The sequence below is a fragment of the Salmo salar genome, chromosome ssa16 (genome assembly GCF_905237065.1).
Source record: "Salmo salar chromosome ssa16, Ssal_v3.1, whole genome shotgun sequence".
Lineage (NCBI taxonomy): Eukaryota > Metazoa > Chordata > Actinopteri > Salmoniformes > Salmonidae > Salmo > Salmo salar.
The window spans coordinates 71,925,362-71,946,646 of NC_059457.1; the positions used below are offsets into that span (position 1 = coordinate 71,925,362).

Below are 21,285 nucleotides of genomic sequence, written 5' to 3' on the forward strand. Positions count from 1 at the left end.
TGTTGCTCTCTGCCGCTGCTTGAGGGAGACAGCAAGTATTGTGTGACCTGCAGTGTCAAGAGGATGGGTAAATGTCCTGCCCCCTAGTAACCTCCCTAGCAACCTATCAAGGCACAGGTCACACAGGTCAGAGAGAGTTTTAGAGGCAGGTTTATGGTTCCTCCAAGACTCTCAGGCTCTGGTTGCGGGGGATGGGGAGGGGAGTTTGCTGAGGGTTGTGAGGCGCTAACAGTCACCGACAGGCAACTCTTAACACAGAGACAAAAATGTTATCCATGAGTTTATCTGACTGGGGAACTAGATAAAGGGCTTCATTGCTAAAATCCCAAAGAATCCCTTTAAAATGTGTGGCTAGTGTCAGTGCCTTTACTCAAAAACTGAACAGGTGGTTAAAAGACCAGCAGGTTTGTAGCCACGTATGAACCTTCTTTAAAGAATGCCAGCAGAAAATACATCACATTTCAGTTCAGATATATCTGTTGTGTGTGTTTGAGACATCCACCGGATGACAGACAAGCCATGTTATAAAAACTACATGAGGCTTGACGCTCTTGCAAAATCGAAGAGAAGACTTAGTGGACATGTAGTTTATTCAGCCGAGGTGCCAACCTGTGATTTTAAAACAACACTACAACTACCACAATGCCCCACTCTACCCTTTGGCTTTAGGACATTATGGCTGCGCACTGTTCATCAATGGTGTTTTTATTTACCTTTTATCGTTTTTTCTCTTATTTAAAACAGAGGAATGTAGACAGAGTTTGGCTTCGATTATAACTTAACAAAAAAGCATTACGAGATTTCTGGAGTTAAAGCTCTATTTGCGTCAGGAACGCTGAAACACGTTTTGCTTGATAGCTAACGAGTCAGATAGCCAGGTAGGATAACTGTCTGTCACCGGTCCGAATTTAGCTGTTGTAAACTCAGTTCACACTAAATTAACTCGTGTTGTAAGGGCAATGATTGTATAGCTTGTTGGTTAACCTGCTACAATAATTGCTATAACTCGAGCACTATACGGGAACACACTAGTTATCTATTCATAGCTATGTTTACCCCTGTAAAGTCGTCTTATTTCAGAGTCAGTCCCACTACTATCAACAGAGAGCTAGGCAAGACCAAGATGAGATAGCAAGAGGTGTTATTAGTTAGCTAGCTACGCGATCGTGAACACAATTAGACATTCAATTCAGTCCCCTGTAGGTGCGTTTCACAGGAAAGAGAGAAACAGACGCAAGCCCAGCCATGTTTGGGAGTCTTTTCGAGGAAGAGGAGGAGGGATTTTCTCTGGCTCCCTCAGGAGGTAGAGTTGTAAAGGGGGAAGGGGAGCCACCTCCACCCCGGGGAAGAGTGAATCTCAGCGGGATTAAAAACCAGGGAGGGACGTGCTACCTCAACTCCCTGCTCCAGACCCTGCTCTTCACCCCGGAGTTCAGAGGTGAGAGGTCAAGTCAGGTCACTTGGTGTTCTGTCTTTGGTTCATACTGTATTTGCAATACCGTGTGTGTGTGTGTGTGTGTGTGTGTGTGTGTGTGTGTGTGTGTGTGTGTGTGTGTGTAGAGGAGCTGTTCAGTCTGGGTCCAAAGGAATTGGGCTGCCTGGAGGACAAAGACAATCCAGAGGCCAAGGTAAGGAACCAACCATGGAAGTGTGTGTGTTCCTCACTGTGTGCATGTCTTTATTTGTATTGGTGTGTTTGAGTAGTACATTAACTCTGTCCCTCAGGTCAGGGTTATTCCACTGGAGCTCCAGAGGCTGTTTGCTCGTCTACTCTTGGTGGACCAACAGAGTGCCTCTACTGCTGATCTCACTGACAGCTTCGGCTGGAACAACAGCGAGGTAGTGTGTGTTAACACGAGCATGTGAACGAGTGTGTGTATGAATGGCGGTGTGCGTGACGCAGGCACTAAACTAGAGAATAAGGCTTGCTTTATATAATGCTACATCGCTTTCTCCTACAGTATTTTGCTTACCACTCTCTTAACATCTCCCGTAGGAGAGCAGGCAACATGATGTGCAGGAGTTGAACAGGATTCTGTTCAGTGCCCTGGAGCACTCCCTGGTGGACACCAGCGGTAGTGCGTTCATCCAGCGCCTCTACCATGGCACCACTGTCAACAGCATCCTCTGCAAAGAGTGTGGCAACATCAGCCAGAGACAGGTTTTTATTTATTTAACCATTATTTAACTAGGCAAGTCAGTTAAGAACAAATTCTTATTTACATAAGGCAAAAGGCTTCCTACTGGGGCTGGGATTAAAAATATAGGACAAAACACACCACGACAAGAGAGACAACACTACATAAAGAGAGACCTAAGACGACAAGACAACATGGCAGCAAAACATGACTACACAGCATGGTAGCAGCACATGACAACAACATTGTAGCAACACAACATGGTAGCAGCACATGACAACAACATTGTAGCAACACAACATGGTAGCAGCACATGACAACAACATTGCAGCAGCACAACATGGTAGCAGCTCAAAACAGGGTACAAACATTAGTGGGCACAGACAAGAAGGTAGAGACAACGATACATCACGCAAAGCAGCCACAACTGTCAGTAAGAGTGTCCATGATTGAGTCTTTGAATGAAGAGATTGAGATAAAACTGGTACATGTGTGTATCTTTGTGTTGCTTACACCTCTTTCTCTTGGCTCTCTCTTTCCCTCTCAGGAGGACTTCCTGGACCTGACAGTGTGTGTACGTGGCGTGTGTGGCCTGGAGGGGGCGCTCTGGGACATGTTTGTGGAAGAGGAGATGTTTGAAGGCAGTAACCTCTACCGCTGTGGCCAGTGTGACCAGCTAGTCACAGCTGCTAAGGTTAGTAGGAGTATTGGCATGGATTTAAATTGTACTTGTTTATTCTAGAATTGGTACTGACTCCAGAACTCTCTCTCCCTTGCGCCCACTTTTTTTTTCTCTCTCTCTCCCCTCTGCAGTCTGCCAAGCTGAGGAAGCTCCCTCCCTTCCTGACAGTGTCTCTGTTGAGGTTTAACTTTGACTTTGCCAGGTGCGAGCGTTACAAGGAGACTGGTCGCTACACCTTCCCTCTCACCGTCAACCTCAGGCCCTTCTGTGAACAGGTACAACCTCCACCCACATTGATCTGCATTGCTTCACTGCCACCTACTCTGTGTGTACTCTACGTGACTTAGTTAAAACAATGTCAAACCATTTAAGAATATGTTACGTCGCATTATAAGGCCTAATGACTATCCTATGTCACCCTCTCTCCCAGACTGAAGACGAGGACTCGGAGTACTCCTATGAACTCTTCTCTGTCATCATCCATAAGGGAGGATGCTATGGCGGCCATTACCACGTCTACATCAAAGACATGGACCACCTCGGCTTGTGGGAGCCGCCGGTGAGAGAGAGCGGGAGGGAGGAGGAGAGAACAACAATTGCATAGTAGACAATCGAGGCTTAGAGTATGTCACTAAATGTGCTAATAGCGAAGTGTGTGTTTGTGTGTGTCTTTTTCTTTACGCGCGTGCGTTTGTATCAGGAGGAGGATTCCAAACCCAAGGTTCAGAAGAAGAAGGAAGTGAGAGTGTATCCTGAGCCGGAGAAAGACGACCCTCTATCTGTACTCTCCTCCATAATAGCCCAGGTAACGCGAAGCGTGCTGGTTTAACCCGATGGAACGAGAGCACCACGGGCAACATCGTCAGTAGGTCCAGTGACTGATCTTAATGTGGTGTTGTTCCCCTCCTGGCCTGTAGGAGGAGAGCAGGAGCGTGCTGCTGGACCAGCTGGGCCAGAGACTGATGGACAAGATCGGTTCTTCCTGGAGCAAGAAGTACAGGAAACTCCACGGCCCAATAGGCAAGGTAGGACATGACTGATGGGCTTCCCCCAAGAGCTCCACAACGTCACATAAACGCTTACCTTTCCTTATCTCCTCTACATCGTTCCACACGTTATCCTTCCACTCATCTCCCTCTCGCCTCCTCTCTCCCTCTGCAGTTCCTCCAGAACCACAGTGATGTGTTTGTGTTGGTCAATAACGGCACTCGGGTGGCCCTGAAAGCCAACCCCCCTAGCCCGGTGACCCAGCCCTCCAGCCCAGCCCACCCAACCCCTGGCCCTAGCTCTTCCCCAGACCCAGTCCAAAACAACACAGCCAACCCCCAACCAGAACTAGGACTGGAGACGGCACCAGAACCACAGGTACACTAGTTAGACCTCTCATGGTTCTGCTTTAATGATGGTGTGTCTGCTATGTTGATGCTGCAATTGGTTAGGTTTAAATCTCTTTCCTGTCTCTCTCTTTCTTCCTCTCTCCATCTCTCCACAGGGCAGCCACTGGTTTGATCTGAATGACTCCACAGTGACGTCGATCCATGAGAGAGACGTAGAGAAAATGTACCAGGGAAAGGAGAGTGCCTACATGCTGTTCTATAGGAAGACACTGCTACGCAGGCCTTCTGGAGGTGTGTGGGTGTTTGTGTGTGGGTGGGTGTTTGGGTGTGTGGGAGAGAGGTGTAAGAAGGAAAGGGAGAGAGTGAGCGAGCGCAGGAAAAGGAGAGCCACATCCAAACTTGATGCGAGTGGGAGAGAAAGAGAGGTTGTGACGGAGAGACGTGAAAACGCACACGTATACAGTCTTTAAAATGAGGTTTTCCCCCTGGCAGCCCTGAGGAATCCTGGGTATAAGGTTCCCCCTCACCTCTTGGAGATGGCTGAAGAGGAGAACAGAAGACTACAACAGAGACGGTACTCACGTGTGCGCGCACACACACACACACACACACTGTATTTTGTTATATTTTGCTGATGTTTTTTGGCTACCCGTGTGTGTGTGTGTGTGTGTTTGTGTGTGTGTACTCTGCTATAGGGAGGAGTTTGAGGCCAGCAATAACAGTGTTGAGCTGCGTCTCCACCTAGCGCCGCGCTATAGGTTGGAGAACGGAGCTCTTAAGCCAATCAGCATAGAGCAGAAAGAGGCCACCAACCTCACCTTCGACCTCCGCAGGACCGTAGGAGACTTGCGAATGATCATCTACCAGGTGACGTCATCACTCCAACTCATTAACTCACTTCCTTAATGACGCCATGGCACTGAGCAAAAAGCTCAAATCAGTGTGTGTGTGTGTGTGTGTGTGTGTTCAGATGCAGGATCTCTGGGAGGGGGATATGGCTCTGACTGTGGCCAGAAGTCTGCCAGCCGGCCTTCACCTCTACAACACTCTCACAGGTGAGACACACACACACTTTTGCAACATGTGCATTCTGTGAGAGTTCATACTGAACTTTTGTACGTGTGTTTCAGATGATGAGGTGTCCCTCTACAGTGCAGGCATCTTGACCGGCACTGATCTGTTTGTGTGGAACGGCAGAGAGGTGAGGAGACCCTCGAATCAACACAATCCACCGTTGTACACACTGCTACTGGACGTCCTAGAACCAGAACGGCTGTCATATCATATCCCCTTTATTTCCTCAGGTTTGTGGGGCGACTGTCCAAACAGGAGCCGAGTGGGAACCAATGCTGCTGACCGTGGTTCGCCCCGCTCTGGGAGAAGAGGGGGAGGGAGGGGATGAGGAGGGGGGAGAGGAAGGAGGTTCGGGGCTGTCGAAGGAGTCGAGGGGGTTCGCTGGGCGGGTGACTCTAGGAGAGGTGAGGGAGGCATTAGGGGAGACACAGGAGAGCCTCCTGTGTCAGGAGAAGAGGGGAGGAGGGGAGGGAGGAGGGGCCAGCGGGTGGAGGGTTTTCCCTCCTGGAGACATGCAGAGGACCCTGAAGGAGCTGGCCTTGAAGGATGGAGATGCACTGCTGGTGCTGGAGCCACAGACACAGGACAGCAGGTGGGCAGCGTGGTGTGTGTGTGTGTGTGTGTGTGCGGCAGTGTGTCAGTCTGCGTAAGTGAGTGACAGACATGAGGTGTAGTTGGTGTGTTTGCTATAGCTGTGTGTGTAATGTCTCTCTCCCCCAGTGTGTTCAGTGTGAGGGGTGATATGGTAACCGTGACAACACCATCAGACTGTCGCTGGCTTCAGGTGGAATACCGACCAGAGAGAAGAAGAAGAAGAGGAGAGGGGGAGGAAGAGGAGGAGAGGATGAGGGCAAAGGTCCCTGCCTCTGGAAACATGGTGAGCTAGCAAGTGTGAATGTGTGTTTAGTATATTTGTGTGTGTGTTTACTATATTTGTGTGTGTGTGTTTAGTATATTAATGTGTGTGTGTGTGTGTGTGTGTGTGTGTGTGTGTGTGTGTGTGTGTGTGTGTGTGTGTGTGTTTAGTATATTAATGTGTGTGTGTGTGTGTGTGTGTGTGTTTAGTATATTAATGTGTGTGTGTTTAGTATATTAATGTGTGTGTGTTTAGTATATTAATGTGTGTGTGTTTAGTATATTAATGTGTGTGTGTTTAGTATATTAATGTGTGTGTGTTTAGTATATTAATGTGTGTGTGTTTAGTATATTAATGTGTGTGTGTTTAGTATATTAATGCGTGTGTGTGTTTAGTATATTAATGCGTGTGTGTGTTTAGTATATTAATGCGTGTGTGTGTTTAGTATATTAATGCGTGTGTGTGTTTAGTATATTAATGCGTGTGTGTGTTTAGTATATTAATGCGTGTGTGTGTTTAGTATATTAATGCGTGTGTGTGTTTAGTATATTAATGCGTGTGTGTGTTTAGTATATTAATGCGTGTGTGTTTAGTATATTAATGCGTGTGTGTTTAGTATATTAATGCGTGTGTGTTTAGTATATTAATGCGTGTGTGTGTTTAGTATATTAATGTGTGTGTGTTTAGTATATTAATGCGTGTGTGTGTTTAGTATATTAATGCGTGTGTGTTTAGTATATTAATGCGTGTGTGTGTTTAGTATATTAATCTGTGTGTGTGTTTAGTATATTAATCTGTGTGTGTGTTTAGTATATTAATCTGTGTGTGTTTAGTATATTAATGCGTGTGTGTGTTTAGTATATAAATGCGTGTGTGTGTTTAGTATATTAATGTGTGTGTGTTTAGTATGTTAATGTGTGGGTGTGTTTAGTATATTCATGTGTGTGTGTTTAGTATGTTAATGTGTGGGTGTGTTTAGTATATTAATGTGTGTGTGTGTTTAGTATATTAATGTGTGTGTGTTTAGTATATTAATGTGTGTGTGTTTAGTATATTAATGCGTGTGTGTGTTTAGTATATAAATGCGTGTGTGTGTTTAGTATGTTAATGTGTGGGTGTGTTTAGTATATTAATGTGTGTGTGTTTAGTATGTTAATGTGTGGGTGTGTTTAGTATATTAATGTGTGTGTGTTTAGTATGTTAATGTGTGGGTGTGTTTAGTATATTAATGTGTGTGTGTTTAGTATGTTAATGTGTGGGTGTGTTTAGTATATTAATGTGTGTGTGTTTAGTATGTTAATGTGTGGGTGTGTTTAGTATATTAATGTGTGTGTGTTTAGTATGTTAATGTGTGGGTGGGTGTTCTTTTCTAGCTACTGTGTGAGGTGAAACAGAGGGCCATAGTGGAGCTGCAGCTACAGGAGCAGCTAGCAGGTCAGATAGTGTTATTATTACCACTCCTAATAGCAGCAGCTAGCAGGTCAGATACTGTTATTATTACCACTCCTAATAGCAGCAGCTAGCAGGTCAGATAGTGTTATTATTACCACTCCTAATAGCAGCAGGTCAGATAGTGTTATTATTACCACTCCTAATAGCAGCAGCTAGCAGGTCAGATACTGTTATTATTACCACTCCTAATAGCAGAGAGCAGGTCAGATAGTGTTATTATTACCACTCCTAATAGCAGAGCTAGCAGGTCAGATAGTGTTATTATTACCACTCCTAATAGGCAGCAGGTCAGATAGTGTTATTATTACCACTCCTAATAGCGAAGCAGGTCAGATAGTGTTATTATTACCACTCCTAATAGCGAGCAGGTCAGATAGTGTTATTATTACCACTCCTAATAGCAGCAGGTCAGATACTGTTATTATTACCACTCCTAATAGCAGCAGGTCAGATAGTGTTATTATTACCACTCCTAATAGCAGCAGGTCAGATAGTGTTTTTATTACCACTCCTAATAGCAGCAGGTCAGATAGTGTTATTATTACCACTCCTAATAGCAGCAGGTCAGATACTGTTATTATTACCACTCCTAATAGCAGCAGGTCAGATAGTGTTATTATTACCACTCCTAATAGCAGCAGGTCAGATACTGTTATTATTACCACTCCTAATAGCAGCAGCTAGCAGGTCAGATACTGTTATTATTACCACTCCTAATAGCAGCAGGTCAGATAGTGTTATTATTACCACTCCTAATAGCAGCAGGTCAGATACTGTTATTATTACCACTCCTAATAGCAGCAGGTCAGATAGTGTTATTATTACCACTCCTAATAGCAGCAGGTCAGATACTGTTATTATTACCACTCCTAATAGCAGCAGGTCAGATACTGTTATTATTACCACTCCTAATAGCAGCAGGTCAGATAGTGTTATTATTACCACTCCTAATAGCGCAGAGCAGGTCAGATAGTGTTATTATTACCACTCCTAATAGCAGCAGGTCAGATACTGTTATTATTACCACTCCTAATAGCAGCAAGCAGGTCAGATAGTGTTATTATTACCACTCCTAATAGCAGCAGGTCAGATACTGTTATTATTACCACTCCTAATAGCAGCAGCTAGCAGGTCAGATACTGTTATTATTACCACTCCTAATAGCAGCAGGTCAGATACTGTTATTATTACCACTCCTAATAGCAGCAGCTAGCAGGTCAGATACTGTTATTATTACCACTCCTAATAGCAGCAGCTAGCAGGTCAGATAGTGTTATTATTACCACTCCTAATAGCAGCAGGTCAGATACTGTTATTATTACCACTCCTAATAGCAGCAGCTAGCAGGTCAGATAGTGTTATTATTACCACTCCTAATAGCAGCAGCTAGCAGGTCAGATAGTGTTATTATTACCACTCCTAATAGCAGCAGCTAGCAGGTCAGATACTGTTATTATTACCACTCCTAATAGCAGCAGCTAGCAGGTCAGATAGTGTTATTATTACCACTCCTAATAGCAGCAGCTAGCAGGTCAGATACTGTTATTATTACCACTCCTAATAGCAGCAGCTAGCAGGTCAGATACTGTTATTATTACCACTCCTAATAGCAGCAGCTAGCAGGTCAGATACTGTTATTATTACCACTCCTAATAGCAGCAGCTAGCAGGTCAGATACTGTTATTATTACCACTCCTAATAGCAGCAGCTAGCAGGTCAGATACTGTTATTATTACCACTCCTAATAGCAGCAGCTAGCAGGTCAGATACTGTTATTATTACCACTCCTAATAGCAGCAGCTAGCAGGTCAGATAGTGTTGTTATTATTACCACTCCTAATAGCAGCAGGTGAGATACTGTTATTATTACCACTCCTAATAGCAGCAGGTCAGATACTGTTATTATTACCACTCCTAATAGCAGCAGGTCAGATAGTGTTATTATTACCACTCCTAATAGCAGCAGCTAGCAGGTCAGATACTGTTATTATTACCACTCCTAATAGCAGCAGCTGGTATTATTATCATAGATATGTGTTTGTTGTCTCTTCACTGGTGTGTGTATCTCTGTCCAGGTGTGGCATGCTGTCTGAGGCAGGTGGACCGTACAGGGAAACTCCTGCCCCCAGGTACTGTAACCCCCAATGACCCTCACACATGAACACATGCATCTCTTACTTTGTCCTAACTGTGTTTATGTATTGATGCAGGGCTCGACATACAGGGCTACCTGCTGGCCCGGGGAGGTTTTGGAAGCCCTCCGGGCCAGTCAATCCTCCACAACAATGGGCCCCCCCCCAAAGAAATATTGTAATAATGATATTTACAGTCCTGGCTGTATATAATTGTTGAAAAAAAACAGACAAATTCCCAAAGCTGTTAGTTCGTTATGCAGATTATCACACACACACAGACTAGTTCGTCTGTCAGGCAGCAAGAAAGAGCAGCTCGCCACTGGTTGTCACGCGGAGCAGCACACAGAAGGACAGTAGTAGGGCTGCTGGTAGGGTATGTAGGAAAGATGTTTCAACTGGTAGATATTATAAGGCAACAATGGGTATGTAAAACAGGTATTTACGATGTTTGGTTCGTGGTTAAAGTCGTGGTTAAATCTTTGCAATGCACAGTTTCGTCATCATGCTCTGTTTGAATGAACGTTTCTAAAGTCTTCCCATAACCTTCCCAGTTAAGTGTTGACTACGCTGTAGGCCTATTTGTGATTATTCCCAGACCTTAAAAGTGGTCTCCAGATGTGGTTTAAGCATTTGTTGTGGACTTGGAACATCCAATTGATGTTGTTTTTCTATAAATCATTTTAAAAAGTGTGATTTTGATAGTGATAACTCAGTCACTGAGAAAACAAACTGTAGCTAAAGATAAACCAGATGTTATTGGCCCTACTACTGTAGCCTGCTGACTGTTCAAAATCGCTAACGGTAACACCCTTTTTGAGATTACGCAAAGTATTATTTTTCCCTCCAATCAATCAATGTAAATGTGATATTGTCAAGTAAAATGTCATTATTTCTGTGTGGAGGGTAGTGTTATCGGGTAACTTGCTCAACCCGCAAACTAAAGATAAAATCACCTGATCTCGATATTTTTTTGGGGGGGGCCAGTAGCTTTCAGTTGGAAATGGCCCGGTGTGCCACTGGCAAATGTACCTGAATGTCAAGCCCTGTCGTGTGTGTGTGTTGCCTCCCACAGTGTGTGAGGAGCTGAGTGTTCGTGACGCTGGGGTTAGGCTGATGACCTCCCTGTCCCTCTGTCCTGGAACGGCCCCCAAAGACACACAGCTGTTCCTGTACTTCAGTGTGGGGACAGCACCCTCCTCTTGCTTGGAGGGGGAAATCATTATAGAGCAGTCCAGCACGGTTAAACAGGTGGGGACTGACTGCCTATCATTTGGTCTGCTGGTCGGTCTGCCTGCCTGTGTCTGTCTCTCTGTCAGACAGTGTATCTGCTTCTCTGCTAATGAGTGCTAATCCTATCTATACATTCTATTGTAGTGTCTCAAGAAAATGTTGGAGTCAGCAAGACTTGAAGGTAAAACTACTAGATTATAGAGTGTGTCCCTTCTCCCCTGTGTGTGCATTTGTGTTAATGGTGTAGGGGTAATGGTGTGGGTTAATAGTGTGTGTGTGTGTGTGTGTGTACAGGGGACAGTTGGCATCTAAGGAGGCTGGACTGGTGTGAGGAGGTGGGAGAGGCTTTGATGGATGAGGTCAGTAACCAGAATTATATAACGGGTTGTTTGGATGCTGATTGGTTGATACAGGGAGTTATTCACGATGATCCCCCGGGTAATGCCTGTTAACAGTTTTCAATTGAATGATCAATGCTCCTTCAGGGTCCCACAGCCCAGCCAGGCAATTAATAAACTCCCCTGGAAAGAAATGTCTCGACAGGATTTCCCCATGCTTACATCTTAGCAATTGGTGGGCAACAGTTGAGGTTTGTCTAAACCTTGTCGCCTGCCGCGCTGACCTGTGCAACAATGTTGCAGGTTTTTTTTGCTACCTCCCCCGTGCCATAGAGAATGATCGTGTCCAGAGGAGACTATTATAATGGATATATCCAAAGAAATGGCAATAGAAATAAAGGTAAAACAAACAAAAATGCACATAGTTTGCTGTAGGTTCAGCTGCTGGTCGTGATTGTGAGTTTGCTTTAATTGAGTAGTTGGCAAAGGAGAAGTAACCAACTTGCATAGCAAAAAGTGTTTTGCTTAGAACGGATGACCAGCCCGCCATGCCAATAGAATAGACGACCAGCCTGCTTAGCTGACGACCATGCCAATAGAATAGACAGCCAGCCTGCTTGGCTGACGACCATGCTAATAGAATAGACAACCAGCCTGCTTGGCTGACAACCATGTTAATAGAATAGACGACCAGCCTGCTTGGCTGACGACCATGTCAATAGAATAGACGACCAGCCTGCTTGGCTGACGACCATGCCAATAGAATAGACGGCCATCCTGCTTGGCTGACAACCATGTTAATAGAATAGACGACCATCCTGCTTGGCTGACAACCATGTGAATAGAATAGACGACCATCCTGCTTGGCTGACAACCATGTGAATAGAATAGACGACCAGCCTGCTTGGCTGACAACCATGTTAATAGAATAGACGACCAGCCTGCTTGGCTGACAACCATGTTAATAGAATAGACGATCATCCTGCTTGGCTGACGACCATGTTAATAGAATAGACGACCAGCCTGCTTGGCTGACAACCATGTTTATAGAATAGACGGCCAGCCTGCTTGGCTGACAACCATGCCATTAGAATAGACGACCAGTCCGCTTGGCTGACAACCATGTTAATAGAATAGACGACCAGCCTGCTTGGCTGACAACCATGTTTATAGAATAGACGGCCAGCCTGCTTGGCTGACAACCATGTCAATAGAATAGACAACCAGTCTGCTTGGCTGACAACCATGTCAATAGAATAGACGACCAGTCTGCTTGGCTGACAACCATGTTAATAGAATAGACGACCAGCCTGCTTGGCTGACAACCATGTTTATAGAATAGACGACCAGCCTGCTTGGCTGACAACCATGTTAATAGAATAGACGACCAGCCTGCTTGGCTGACGACCATGTCAATAGAATAGACGACCAGCCTGCTTGGCTGACGACCATGCCAATAGAATAGACGGCCATCCTGCTTGGCTGACAACCATGTTAATAGAATAGACGACCATCCTGCTTGGCTGACAACCATGTGAATAGAATAGACGACCATCCTGCTTGGCTGACAACCATGTGAATAGAATAGACGACCAGCCTGCTTGGCTGACAACCATGTTAATAGAATAGACGACCAGCCTGCTTGGCTGACAACCATGTTAATAGAATAGACGACCATCCTGCTTGGCTGACGACCATGTTAATAGAATAGACGACCAGCCTGCTTGGCTGACAACCATGTTTATAGAATAGACGGCCAGCCTGCTTGGCTGACAACCATGCCATTAGAATAGACGACCAGTCCGCTTGGCTGACAACCATGTTAATAGAATAGACGACCAGCCTGCTTGGCTGACAACCATGTTTATAGAATAGACGGCCAGCCTGCTTGGCTGACAACCATGTCAATAGAATAGACAACCAGTCTGCTTGGCTGACAACCATGTCAATAGAATAGACGACCAGTCTGCTTGGCTGACAACCATGTTAATAGAATAGACGACCAGCCTGCTTGGCTGACAACCATGTTTATAGAATAGACGGCCAGCCTGCTTGGCTGACAACCATGTCAATAGAATAGACAACCAGTCTGCTTGGCTGACAACCATGTCAATAGAATAGACGACCAGTCTGCTTGGCTGACAACCATGTTAATAGAATAGACGACCAGCCTGCTTGGCTGACAACCATGTTTATAGAATAGACGACCATCCTGCTTGGCTGACAACCATGTTTATAGAATAGACGACCAGCCTGCTTGGCTGACAACCATGTCAATAGAATAGACGACCAGTCTGCTTGGCTGACAACCATGTCAATAGAATAGACGACCAGTCTGCTTGGCTGACAACCATGTTAATAGAATAGACGACCAGCCTGCTTGGCTGACAACCATGTTAATAGAATAGACGACCAGCCCGCTTGGCTGACAACCATGTTAATAGAATAGACAACCAGTCTGCTTGGCTGACAACCATGTTAATAGAATAGACGACCAGCCTGCTTGGCTGACAACCATGTCAATAGAATAGACGACCAGTCTGCTTGGCTGACAACCATGTTAATAGAATAGACGACCAGCCTGCTTGGCTGACAACCATGTTAATAGAATAGACGACCAGCCCGCTTGGCTGACAACCATGTTAATAGAATAGACAACCAGTCTGCTTGGCTGACAACCATGTTAATAGAATAGACGACCAGCCTGCTTGGCTGACAACTGCAGAATCTCAGAACTAACGACTGGCTTTTGCTCTGACTATATTGTCTGGTGGAAGGATGAAATAAAACAAATGTACCCATGTTTATGAAAACAGGTTGTTAATCTTTTTTTATATGTTGGCAATTGTTTTGTTAAAGCAGTAAGGGCACTCGAACCCGGGGATGATCGTGAATAACACCCTGCAAAGGGATGTTTCCTCGTACCTCTGCGTCGGGCTTAAGAACAGACCATAGTTGGGTGTTATTGTCACGATAATCCCTGGGTTCGAATAAATTATTGCTTAAGCAAAATCAAGAAGTGGGATACATTTTCCGCTCTCTTTTTCACTCACTGCCACAATCTCTCCCTCTCGTTTCTTCCCCAGGAGGCGCCTCTCTCAGAGCTGAAGATGAGTCATGGAGACGCTCTGGTGATTACTGAGGGACGACTTCCTCCCAAGGTACACTCAACTTCCTGTTCTCTTACAAGCCCATTCACTCTCTACAGACACGTATTCCCTCTCTCAAGTGTCCCCCCTTCCCCCCCCTCTCAGGGTTTTCTGAAGATGTTAGTCTGGCTGTATGTGGAGCCGAGAACCAATCCCGTGGTCTCCATGGAAACAGAGGTCAACGGCACAGCCGAGGGGTCCACGGGGGGTCAGAGGTTGGAGGTCATGACTGCAGGTGAGACACACACACACAGTGTGAAACTAGGTATGAAGGTATGAAACTATGTCCACTGGTTAAAATGTGTGTGTGTGTTTAGTTGGCGGGGCCATGGTGGAGCTGAGGACTGTGGGACAGGTGGAGATCTCAGAGGAGGCTACACTGGAGGAGCTGAAGACTCAGGTAGTGTGTGTGTGTGTTGATACTGCTCCTTCTAGCATGTGTATGTCCATGCTGTATGTGTGTTAATACTCTGTGTGTTAGGTGCTGACACTGCCGGCGCTGCAGTATGTGTGTGTGCCCACTCCTGCGTTTCTGCGTGTGTGGCAGCTGGAGGGACAGAGACTAACCCGTATCCTCAGAGGACAACAACACACACTCAGGTACACACACACACACACACACACACACACACACACACACACACACACACACTTCTCTCTCCTCTCATCCCTTTTCTCAACAACAAGTATCTGTTCACAGGAAGTTGAAGTTGTGCAGTGGGGTGGAGTTTTGTGTGCAGCAGCTACTGAGAGAAGAGGATCTTGGGTAAGCCTGGGGTTATTCTACTCTCATTGGTCAGTTAAGCAGATATCGGAAACATGATTTCTGGATCTGTTGTTATCCCTCGCTCTTCTGTTCCTCTCCCACCATCTTATTGCCCCATTCCCCCTTCCCCCAGTCCTAAGGAGGTGTTGCTGCGTGTCCAGATGGGGGTGCCAGGGGAGAGGGGTTACTACCCTCCAGAGGACCTGGTCTGGGATGCTTCTCGAGACCCTTCCCCCAGATCGCTACGCTCTGCCCTGGCCTCAACATACGGCCTCTCTCCTGACTCCCTGCTACTGGCCAAGCACCAGCCACACACACACACCTGGGAGACTTTCTCCAACTGGGTAAGAGATGTGGAGGGAGGGAGCCTGATGTTTTGTTGTCACTCTCCTATGGTTTATTTATGACTCTTCCTGGCTCTTGTTGATGATGCGTGCACACAGAGCCAGCAGGTGTCCAAACGGAAGAAGAAGAAAAAGGCGGAGTCTCTGCTTGGAGCGCCTTTCCACCTTAAAGACGGTGACATCATCGGTGTCAAGGTAACAAACGCAGCTCTGTGGTTCATCGTATTGGTTGCGTTCCAGCCTCCTCTGATTTAATTGGACAGGACTTGCTTATTGAATGTGACATGGTTTTCTGATTGGATAATACTTTGACAGTAACATGGTGTTTTCTGATTGGACAGAACCTGTTGATTGACAATAACCGGGACTTTAGCACCCAACAGGATGAGCAGAGGTTGAGGGAAGAGAAGGAGCAACGCAGGAAAGGGTGGGGCTTCTTAAAAGATCCAATGAGACTCAGGTCACAGTGTTGACGCTGCTTTTCGTGTATGACATTAGCTTTACAAGAAAGTGTATTTATAGTTACAAAGTTATTATAAATAACTAAATGTCTACAGTTTACATTGATACTATTTCCTCTTTACTCCTGTAGAGGGCAGGGTGCGGGGGCTGAAGTTGAGACCAACCAAGGGGTGGGACCAGAGAAGAAGACGGGGCCAGTCAAGGCCAGGAAGCCAGAGGTGGCCCTGTCAATCAACGTGGGGGTGTTCAGATAGCCTCGCCTTACACACACACACACAAACAAACACATACAGTACACATGCGCGCACACACAGACTTTCTCACCGTGGCATCGCTCAACATCATGAACTATCTTCTGGACGTCTGTTTGTGTGCCAAACATTTTTGATAATGTGTTCACACAGCTTGACCCCCCCCCATACATCTGCTATCTTCTGCTAGTGTAGGTCTGGTGGTGGGATGACTTACTGGTTCGCTATACAGACTGCAGTCTCTGACTCTCCTTCCATCTCTCTGTCACTACATCTGGATCCCTTCTCCCCTCTACATGATCCAATAGGAACCAGTATTTCTACATGAGATCCAATAGGAACCAGTATTTCTACATGAGATCCAATAGGAACCAGTATTTCTACATGAGTTTCAATAGGAACCAGTATTTCTACATGAGATCCAATAGGAACCAGTATTTCTACATGAGATCCAATAGGAACCAGTATTTCTACATGAGATCCAATAGGAACCAGTATTTCTACATGAGATCCAATAGGAAACAGTATTTCTACATGAGATCCAATAGGAAACAGTATTTCTACATGAGGTCCAATAGGAAACAGTATTTCTACATGAGATCCAATAGGAAACAGTTTTTCCACTCATAGTACTGGGTGTATTACATATATATTGGTATGTATTTACAGTATCTGCTGAGTAGTTTGCAATGGTACACACCACAGAAGTATAGATATGTACCAGTAGATTATAGATAATATATACACCTATATTTCTAATAAGAGTTAGTGGGTTTATATCCATGCCTTAACATGGACGAGCCACAATTCAGCTCAGTCCGGAATAGTCCCCCCTACCTCATTTCTCTACCTCTCTGTTGCGCCCTCTCTCGCTCTACCTTTCTTTCCCTCCTAACTTCATCTTCACTTAGTGGTCTCACCCTCTCGCCATTTTCCTTACATGGGAAAGAGTCCAAGTGTTTTCTCTGTATCCCATCATGCCTCTGCACCAGAGTTGATCATGTTAATCATACTATAATTATGTTTGTTTCATGTGCATGCAGTGGGTGTGTTTGGACGGACTTCAGGGAGTTAAAATAATTCATGGATCATTTGACTAATATGTCATACGTGACTTTTAGAAATGACGGTTGGACAATGAATGCGAGCGACTTTGTTTTGGATTATGAGATTATTTGATTTCCTAACTAATCTGATGTTTTTATTTTTGCATTTGCTGTAAGAATAACTTAAGTTAGTTTTGAGTACTGTATGACTTCTACTTGTGGTGTGGGTCAGTGCCAAGAAGCAAGGTTTGACAGATGAAGAGTTTTTGATTAACTACAGAATAAAACAGATCAAGAAGCAAGGACAGATGGAGAGTTTTGGATTAAATACAGAATAAAACTGATCAAGGAGAGATGGAGAGTTTTGGATTAACTACAGAATAAAACTGATCAAGGAGAGATGGAGAGTTTTGGATTAACTACAGAATAAAACAGATCAAGAAGCAAGGTTTGATAGATGGAGAGTTTTGGATTAACTACAGAATAAAACAGATCAAGAAGCAAGGTTTGATAGATGGAGAGTTTTGTGATTTGGATTAAATACAGAATAAAACGGATCAAGAAGCGTGTTTGCAAATCTTGTTTTATTTATTTTGAAGTCCTGATGCATGTTTACAGACCTTTGTCATTTGCACACTCTTTTGCAACCACGAATCATAGTAGGCCAACACATTTGAATTTACAACATGTTGCCAGTGCCAAGAAGCAAATTCTCCATTCAACCATTATATTTGGCTATACCGAAATGATGCTTATCAAACATAATATCAATGTATACATTTTACATTTACAATCAATCATCTATCTGTATATATTTTGAAATATGAAATGCTCACACAAGACAATATCTCAAGATAGGGGTTAGGGAATATTGTTCAGGGCTAGGCTAATACAAGTTGAGTGGGGGCAGCGTGATGGGGCCGGTCACATGCTGCACGGACGGCATATGATGCCCGCCCTGCCCTTCAGGTAGCGATGATGTCATCGAGGGCCACATGGGATAGCCAATGGGAGGTAGCATTTGGGCCTGGGGGCCATAGTGATGGTGGTGGACGGCGTTTCCTCTTGGTTTGACCGCTGACCTCACAACAACATCCTGGATGAGGTCAACATCAAGATGAAAACAAAGTAACAAATATAAGATGTTATGAATTCCAAAAAGGCATGATCTTTGGTATGTGGGTGACAGGAACCATAAGACTGCTGAACAATTAATCATCAAATGGCAATCGGGACTATTTACATTGACCCCCCCCCCTTTGTTTTTACACTGCTGTTACACACTGTTTATTATTTATGCATAGTCACTTTACCCCTACCTACATGTACAAATGACCTCTTCTAACCTGTACCCCTGCACATTGACTCGGCACCGGTACCCCCTTTATATAGCCTCATTATTATTTTATTCTGTCACTTTTTATTTTATTTTGTATTTTATTTAGTAAATATTTTCTTAACTCTATTTCTTGAACTATATTGTTGGTTAAGGGCTTGTAAGTAAGAATTTCACGGTAAGGTCTACAACTGTTGTATTTGGCGCTTGTGACAAATACGATTTGACATAAATGATGTGGGTGTGTGTGATACTGACCTGTCCTGAGTTAGGTGGTGACAGGGCCGTGGGAGGTATTGCTTTCAGCATCATGTTGTGCATTATGATCTGATGCATCTGAGCATTCTGCATCAACATCAGCTCCACCATGTCTAACACACACACATAAAAATTAACATTATATACACATACACACACACACCAGTAGCTGCATTTGTGTGTGTGTTTACCTTCTTTGATGCTCCCAGACCGTGGTGCAGGGTAAGGCTGAGGAGGGGGTATCTGTTGTATGAGGGGCTGTTGCTGTGGTAACTGCTGTATGAAGGTAGTAGGCTGCTGGGGCAACTACAGACCAAGAGAGAAATAGCATCAGCTGTCTGTGTGTACGAGAGAAAGAGGAAAAGCAGAGCAAGAGGAAGATAGATGGAGAGAAAGACAGAGGGAGAGAAAGAGAAGGATTTTTGTCTCGCCATTTGCTGGATGATGCGTGGGGGCTGTGGCGCGGGGGGTGCAAGGGCAGGCTGGTAGATATGGATGGGGGCCGGAGTAGGAGGCAGAGGGACAGGAGGAGGGAGGAGGTCTGGGCGGTACCGTCTCCCTGTCCCACCCCGTGTGTGAGGTCTGCTCAGGTCCTCCAACATGTGCTGCTCCTGCAGGCAACACGCACACAGACATTACCATGTGAGTTTGATGATAATGATGGTGATAAATATCTTAATAATAATGATGTCGTACCCTCAGTCTTTGCAGCAGGTCCTTTTTTCGTCTGAGCACGCTGTGCAGCGCATCCGCCTGTCCATCAAAACTCCCTGGCCAATCAGAATTAGGAATAAAGTAACGTCAGAAAGCTTACACACACACAAAAAGGAACAATCAGGGTTTGCTTGTACTTCAACGCTTCATTACAATATTTATTTTCAAACATTTTGTAGTCTTACTGGTGGATAGGGCAGATTCTGCTCTGCCGTCCTTGTTGTCCCTCTCATTCTCCAGTCTCTGTGGACATGAAGACAAGCAGGAGGTGAGTAGTCAGTAGTCAGCTAGAAGCCATGTGCAGCCAGAACTCACAGCATCAGAAAATATTCTCTCTTTTACTACTCTTTGTTACACTTATAAGTTAAAAACATGGCATTTCTGCCTATCACAGTAAATGATCAGATGATTATTTGATATCCAAAACGTTAAAAACTCAATCAATCAAATAATCAATGACCTTCTCCAGCAGCCTGAGTTTGAGTCTGGTCATCTGGTCAAGCATGGGATCAGTCATTCTGAGAGTACTGCTTTCTCCACACTGTGAAGTTGTCCACACCACACACACACACACACACACACACACACACACACACACACAGCAATAAGTGACTGAGGGTCGCTGCTGTACACACCCCCACTCTCCCGTCCCCAATTTTCCTGTAGCTCTTTAGCCGTATGTCACACACCTATCGATCAGCTCTCAGTCTCTACGCCAAACTGAGACCACTTACCTGGTTACTAAGGGACACAACTGTTTATGTCAACCAAGCCACGCCTACTGCTTGGTTACCTTTCCTGGTTTTGGTCTTGATCCTAGGTTACTGTTTACCATCTGAGCCGACAAAAACAGTGTATTTCTCTTGAACAACCCAGTAAGGCAATTAAAGAAATGTAAAAGAAAGGGTCAGTGAAATTGTTTGGGATAAGAATAGAAAGTAATATATGCTGTCAACACAAGGACTGCATATAAGGACAACCAACCCAATCAACAAAACAAACCAAAACCAGGTTGGCCAATAGGTATCAACCGTATCAACGATGGAACCAAACCATCCCCTATGTATGAGGGCGCGTATGGCGAGTGGGGAGAGGTTTACTGATATGGATGTTGACTTGTTAAAATCTATCAATGAAAGGCTTGTCAAACTTGATATATTACGAGAGGACATCAATGCATTATGTGCTAGTCTAGAATTCAGCCAACGTCAGATTGATGATCTAAGGAAAGAGAACACGGCGCTGAAAGGTACTGTAGACTCTATTCATAGCAAGGTGGAGGTGGTACAAAGGGAGTACAAACAACTTAAAGAAACCTTGCTTGATGTACAGTGTCGATCAATGCGGGACAATCTAATATTTTCAGGGATACCGGAGAATGACAACAGCAGAGGCTGTGAGGACACAGTCCGAGACTTTATGTCAACTCAACTAAAACTGCCCCCTGATGTTGTGCGTAATGTCACTTTCTCCAGAGTCCATAGAATAGGTAAGGCCTCTGGAAAGAGGCCGCGGGCTATTATTACATGTTTTGACAAATTGAAGCAAAACGAAATGACGAAGAACATGGGCAGAGAACTCAGAAACACTGATCTTGGAATGAATGATCACTTCCCCACCGAGATCAATGAAAGGAGAAAAAAACTATATCCCATCATGAAGGAAAAACGTTGCCTGAATCAACGAGTCTCCATGATGATGGATAAACTTTATATCA

At 44.8% G+C, this 21,285-nt stretch overlaps 2 protein-coding genes across 2 annotated transcripts; one reads left to right on the forward strand and one right to left on the reverse strand.

Annotated features, from left to right (window-relative positions):
* The first annotated feature begins 655 nt into the window (after window positions 1-655).
* LOC106574527 (ubiquitin carboxyl-terminal hydrolase 40) lies at window positions 656-17,829 on the forward strand. The gene is made up of 31 exons (XM_045697685.1): window positions 656-1,438; window positions 1,561-1,628; window positions 1,726-1,839; window positions 1,997-2,161; window positions 2,686-2,832; window positions 2,952-3,095; window positions 3,251-3,379; window positions 3,521-3,625; window positions 3,738-3,845; window positions 3,982-4,185; window positions 4,313-4,448; window positions 4,650-4,731; window positions 4,853-5,024; window positions 5,128-5,212; window positions 5,288-5,358; window positions 5,462-5,823; window positions 5,952-6,108; window positions 7,461-7,521; window positions 9,615-9,668; window positions 10,747-10,922; window positions 11,049-11,085; window positions 11,199-11,263; window positions 14,329-14,403; window positions 14,497-14,626; window positions 14,709-14,791; window positions 14,873-14,991; window positions 15,092-15,157; window positions 15,291-15,501; window positions 15,601-15,696; window positions 15,843-15,928; window positions 16,094-17,829. Exons 1-31 carry the CDS (start codon window positions 1,246-1,248, stop codon window positions 16,215-16,217), a joined length of 3,825 nt encoding a protein of 1,274 aa, XP_045553641.1. The 5' UTR covers window positions 656-1,245; the 3' UTR covers window positions 16,218-17,829.
* On the reverse strand, window positions 17,826-21,182 carry cssa16h21orf58 (chromosome ssa16 C21orf58 homolog). Its single transcript, XM_014150461.2, has 8 exons — window positions 20,258-21,182; window positions 20,029-20,109; window positions 19,754-19,811; window positions 19,551-19,624; window positions 19,286-19,465; window positions 19,046-19,160; window positions 18,855-18,967; window positions 17,826-18,356 (listed from the first exon to the last, which is right to left on the reverse strand). Exons 2-8 carry the CDS (start codon window positions 20,083-20,085, stop codon window positions 18,147-18,149), a joined length of 807 nt encoding a protein of 268 aa, XP_014005936.1. The 5' UTR covers window positions 20,086-20,109; window positions 20,258-21,182; the 3' UTR covers window positions 17,826-18,146.
* Between the last annotated feature and the right edge of the window lie 103 nt (window positions 21,183-21,285).